Consider the following 6,000-nt stretch of genomic DNA (forward strand, 5'->3'; position numbering starts at 1 on the left):
CAGCATATGCAAAGGCCCAGAGGTCTGAGAATGTGTGTGGGCCATTTAGGGAGCTGCTGCATGGTGTTCAGCGTGGCTGGGACACGGGGGTGTGGAATGTGAACAGAGGGGCCAGGAACTGAAGCTAGATCAGCACAGCCCTGGCTGGGGGGTTTAGGGTTCAAGGAGTGGGTGCCGTGGCTGTGTAAGAAGGAGGCCAGATACAGGGGAGGATAGACTGGGGAGGATGACAGACATGGGGGACAGGGAGGTGGGGTGCCTCAGTCTCCTGTGGCCACTGTAACAGGAATACCACAAGGGGATGGCTTTAATGAACAGAAATTTATTTTCCCACAGTTCAGGAGGCTAGAAGTCTGAATTCAGGGCACCAGCTCTAGGGGAAGGCTTTTTTTGTCCCCCATCAGGAAATCCTTGTCTCAGCTTCTGGAGTCCCGGTGTTGCTCTGTTTCTTGGCTGTCTCCATGTGGCGTCTGTCTTTCCCCCATTTACGCTTGCTTCTCTGTCTGATCTGCTCCTTTTAGATCTCAAAAGTCACTGGGTTTAAGACACTCCCTACACTGATACGGCCTCACATAACAAAGAAAATCCTATTCCCAGTGGGATTGCATCCGCAGATGTAGGGGTTAGGTTTGAACATATGTTTTGGGGGGACACAATTCAATCCATAACAGAGGGCATTCTGGATTTGGGGGAAAAAGAGGAATCGCAAAGGCTTCTTACGACAAGCATAAATTGGGGTCTGATGTGCTGTGAGTGTTCATTGATTGGGGATACCTTTCACCCCTTCTCTGCTCACTGAGTGCCTCCCTTGGGGAGGACCCGGGCTGCCTCTTCCCTGATGTGAGTATGCCCCGAAGCAGGAGACCCCTCTGAGGGTGTCACCTCCAGAGGCCCCCAGCGATCAGCACAGCCTTTGGCCCGCAGAGGACACTTTGGCCTTAAGGGACTTCACCGTGACGTTTGGAGGAGAGAGCACCCACATTAGCTGAGAGTGTGTTCCACTTCTTGTGTTAGTAGGCGTTTGGCTTCGTAGTCACTCATTTCTCTTCATCCCATTCAGTTTAGCCGATACTAATTGAAGACTTACTATGTGAGACACACTGTTAAATGCTGAAGATCAAGACACAGGCTGTTAAGAAACCTACGGCTTAACACAGGAGCTAAGACAGGAAAAATGGGGGCAGTGGTGGTTCAGTGGTAGATCTCTCGCCTGCCGTGCAGGAGACCCGGGTTCGATCCCCAGGTGATGCACCTCATGTGCAGCCACCATCTGTCTGTCAGAAGTGGCTTGTGTGTCGCTATGATGCTGAGCAGGTTTCTACAGAGCTTCCAGACTAAGGTAGCCTGAGAAGAAAGGCCTGAGGTTCTACTTCCAAAAAATCAGCCAATGAAAACCTCAGGGTTCACAATGGTCTGACCTGCAACCCATCACGGGGATGGCCCAGGACCAGGCAGCGTTTCATTTTATTGTGGGTCACCATGAGTCAGAGCTGACTTAGTGGCTGCTAACAACATCCATAGCTGGGGGAGGCGGGGGGCTCGCCTCGGCTCTAGCACAGGTGTTTGTCAGGTGAGTCCCAGGCCCTTCTCTGCCTTGCAGAATCCACGTGTACGTTGTCCTGCAGCTCCAAGTCTCTTCTGGCATCTGGGCCATGGGAGGAGGCGGGGGGACACTAGGACCTCCTCGCAGATGCGTTGGGCTCTCATCCAGTCCCTTTTCTTCAGAAGCACAGAGCCCCACCCTTTTAAAAGTTATTATTCTGCATTTGTGCACATTAAAGGAAGCCAGGAAGGTGCACAGCAATGACTTTTCAATATGGCATTTGTGGTCAGGGCATAACATTTACAAGTTCAAGTTTCACAATGAATGGCTTGTATTGTCACCAAGGAAGGAAACTTAGTGATCATTTCTCCATCTCTGCTCATGTACATTAACAATGTGGGGAACCTGCACCCCAGTCTTCCTTCCTGTTAAAGCCATTATGGCAGCTTCCAAAGAGGAAACCATCTTGGCTCCCCACATGTACTAAGGGTTTGCATCTGCAGAAGCTTGAATTCTACTCCGCCCTCCTGGAAGTCTCTCTGGCTGGCAGGCTGGTCCTGGAATAGGGCTGCTGGTGTCTGTGTTAGGGGACAACTGCTCTCAATCCTCCACGCTGTTTTCTTTTCACAGCCAGCGATGGGGATTACTGGCGCCTCCTGAACCCAGGCGAGTACGCGGTCACTGCCAGGGCAGAAGGCTTCACCGCGTCCACCAAGAACTGTATGGTGGGCTACGACATGGGGGCCACTCAGTGTGACTTCATGCTCAGCAAAACCAACTTGGCCAGGATTCGCGAGATCATGAAGAAGTTTGGCAAGCAGCCCGTCAGCCTGCCAGCCAGACGGCTGAAGCTGCGGGGGCGCAAGAGGCGACAGCGCGGGTGAGCTGCCCAACACCTGAGACACAGCCCGGCCACACAGATCCAAACCAGCCCTGGTCGGAGCTCCACGCTGACTCCACAGCTCACTCTTGTTTTCTCTGTAATCCAAGAAACACCCGAGGGAAGGTGTGCATTGCGAGACTGGTCCCCAAGGTTCGGGCTGGAGGCCAAGGATGTTTTCTTTTCTTTGTTCCATTTATCCAAATAATTTGGGCAGAGCAGCAGAAGAAGGCCAGCAGGAGTGGGAGAATTCAGCAGCCCCCCTGGGAATAGGAGAGAGTTGTGAGCTTGCTCATTTGGGGTCCCCTGCCTGCACAGGGAGGGAAATCGGGGTGTCTCCTCTTTGCGTGACAGCCAGAGCAAAACGTGCACTTGGAAAGTGCTCGGGGAAAATCTCAGCGTTCCAGGGGCCCTGCTGCCTCAGATGTCACCATTCCGGATGCTCACTGGCAAGTGAAGAGATTCTGTGCTCTCTGGCCCTGGGCGCCACGCTGTGCACAGAAACCCTGCACTCTGCTGACAATGGGGACGGCAGCAAGTGAGCAGCAGGGAGCCTCTGAGCCAGCTTAGTTTTCCTTTTCAACAAAGGGTGGTGCTCATGAAAGGCGGTAGAAGCTGGGGTCGCTCAGGCGGGATTGTTAGGCTACAGGCATGCATTGAGCTTGATACATGCGTGCTCCATCCACAGGGGGACCCAAGCTTCCCTGCTGGGCCAGTCACTCCAGGCTCCCCAGGCCAGGAGAGCCAGAGGCGCCAGCCTTCCTAAGTGACCAGAACATGCAGACTGTTCCCCTCTTTGACCAACTAGGGCTTGAAGAAAGAACCAGAAGGAGGCTGACCCACCCTCCTCTTTCTGTTGGAGGGCCTTGCTCCTTTCTTGGGAACTAGTGCTCCCATGTTGGCCTAACACCCATGGGAGAGTTATTTTGAGTGTGTGAATTGTGGGATCTTCCAAATTCAGCTAAATTTGATGAAAAACTCTTAGGAATATGTGTGGCGCATCAGTTTGGGAGGGGTTATGGAATTCCCATGCAAGAAAACGGTTGTGTCTCACTTTGTATTGATGTTGCTGCCTGATCAACCCAGGAAGAATGAAAAAATAAAGCAAAAGGTAAGAGCCTCGTGCTATGTGATTTCCGTGACTTCGGTGGGTAGACTTGTGGACATGCCAGCGTCATGCCCACCACTTCCCTCTGAGGTCACTCACCCTAGATGGAGAAGGCACCTTGTGTGGGGACCCTGCACTCGGCACTGGGGCTGGCAGCCTGTGTTCTCTGCCTCCTTCCAGGAGAGTCGTGTGCGTGGGTGATGCCATCCTGATGCTGTGACCCACTGGTTGCTCCTGGAGGGCCCAGTGAGCATCTTTAGAGAACAGATCCTCTTGAAACTCTTGGATAGTCTTCACAGGAGTTTGGTCAAATTTTTCTGCAAAGATCAGAGAGTAAATATTTGAGGCTTGGCAGGGCACACGGTCTCTATGGCAACCACTCAACTCTGCCATTGCATCGCAAAAACAGACCTAGCTGAAACCAAACCAGTGGTCGCTGAGTCGACCCAGACTAATGGCGGCCCCATGTGTAGAACTAGGCTCCATATGGTTATCAGTGGAGGATTTTTTTGAAAGTAGATCACGAGGCCTTTCTCCCGAGGCACCTGTGGGTAGACTTGAACCTCCAACCTTTTGGTTAGCAGCCAAGTGACTTAACCATTTGCACTGCCCAGGGACTCCAGACTATAACATATAAAAATAAGAAGCAAAAGCTTATGTACCCAGATTTATGCTTAGAAATCAATGTTTCAGTGTTCGTCTTACTTAGAAATGATCTAGGTATCTGATGATTATCCATTAATTAATGTAATTTATTATCTGTCCAAGGGTTTAAATTACCTAAAAATCTTAGAAATTATCTTCAAGCAGACATACTACAAAATATAATTACAATCGAAATACAGAGTTTGTCAGGGTAATGATTCAATTTAGGTGCATACAAATTGACATTTTTCAATGCCTTACACAATGTTAACTTACTTGATCCGTATCTTAGTTATCTAGTGTTGCTATAACAGAAATACCACCAGTGGATGGTTTTAACAAACATAAGTTTATTCTCTCACAGTCTAGCAGGCTAGAAATCCGAATTCAGGGTGCCAGCTCCAGAGGGAGGCTTTCTATCTTTGTCGGCTCTGGAGGACGGTCCTTGTCATCAATTTTCCCCTGGTCAAGGAGCTTCCCAGTGCAGGGAGCAGGGGTCCAAAGGATGCACTCTGCTCCCGGCACTGCTTTCTTGGTGGTATGAGGTCCCCCTGTCTCTATGCTCCCTTCTCTCTTTTATATCTCAAAAGAGATTGACTCAAAACGCAATCTAATCTCACAGATTGAGTCCTGCCTCATTAACATAACTGCCACTAACCCCCCTCATTAACATCACAGAGATAGGATTTACAACACATAGGAAAATCAAGTCAGGTAACAAAATGGTGGACAATCACACAACACTGGGCATCATGGCCTAGCCAAATTGATACACATATTTTTGGGGGACACAATTCAATCCATGACAATCAGTAAACCTGAACAAGTTGAGGAAAAATATATCTAGCCAGGTAAAATGTAGCTCAAACTGTACATAGCACTAATAAGTCAGAGAAGACGTAACTGTTTTTATTAAATCAAAATTATTAAGCTAGTCTGGTTTGCCAAAGATTTATTTATTTATGGATTCTTAAAATGTTTCTAAGTTACTTTCGCTAAAACGAACAAACAAGCAAACAAAAAATACTTTGTATACTATGCACACACACATATATACATATAAAAATACAAATTCTAGCACATTTGAAGTATTAGAAGTTCAATTTCCTTATTTTCTGATAATTTTAGGAAAATTTAATTTCTCTAATTTCTTACTGTTTATCTCTAGAAGCCAGTCTCAACACAGTGCCTTTAATTTAAGAGGCTTTGTAATCTAACTTATTAATACCCTCTGGAGATTGGAAAGCACCACATACCCGCACAGTGAAAGGTAAAGGCCTTTCTGATTTACACACAGACACAGATCTATAGAGATCTAGGAACTTGGATTCTACCATTTCAGCCACGGCTCCCAAGAGTTCACAGGTCCAAACGTCAAAGAGCTGATCTTCCTTGTAGACATACAATTCTTACGTTATTCACGTTCAAGGTAGGCAAATGAACAAAGAAAGGGCTGTTTCCAGGCAAGCTCTTAGTCCCGATGGCTAGAGCTGGCTTCACTAGCTGTAGGGCTCTCCCAGCCTTCGGGGCTTACCTGGCCTGGGCTTGGAGAGCCAGCATGCCTGGCTGGGAATGAACGTTTCTCCTGGGGCATCCTCTGACCAAGGAGTGACGGGCTCCAGAGTGTACATGCTCCAACTCCCTTGCTTCCTGACCAGGATGTTTCTGAGTTGTGCTCTACACTGTCTCAGAGTTCCCTGTGGGGCTGGGCCAAAGTTACCCTTGGTGGGACTTTGCTTGATATCACATCTTTTCTTGGACTCCCTCCTTTCCTGATCCAAGGCCTCCACGCCCCCAGCAGGTCTTCTTGGATGTACTCCCCAA

At 48.9% G+C, this 6,000-nt stretch overlaps 1 protein-coding gene across 1 annotated transcript in view; it reads left to right on the forward strand.

Moving 5' to 3' along the window:
• CPXM2 (carboxypeptidase X, M14 family member 2) overlaps positions 1 to 3,569 on the forward strand; it is a 126,233-nt gene extending 122,664 nt beyond the window's left edge. The window contains exon 14 of the mRNA XM_010599223.3: positions 2,174 to 3,569. Coding sequence (XP_010597525.2) covers positions 2,174 to 2,427 — 254 coding nt within the window. The 3' untranslated portion in view covers positions 2,428 to 3,569. The remainder of the gene's footprint in view (positions 1 to 2,173) is intronic.
• The last annotated feature ends 2,431 nt before the right edge of the window (positions 3,570 to 6,000 follow it).

The sequence above is a fragment of the Loxodonta africana genome, chromosome 16, assembly GCF_030014295.1.
Source record: "Loxodonta africana isolate mLoxAfr1 chromosome 16, mLoxAfr1.hap2, whole genome shotgun sequence".
NCBI classification, from domain to species: Eukaryota; Metazoa; Chordata; class Mammalia; order Proboscidea; family Elephantidae; genus Loxodonta; species Loxodonta africana.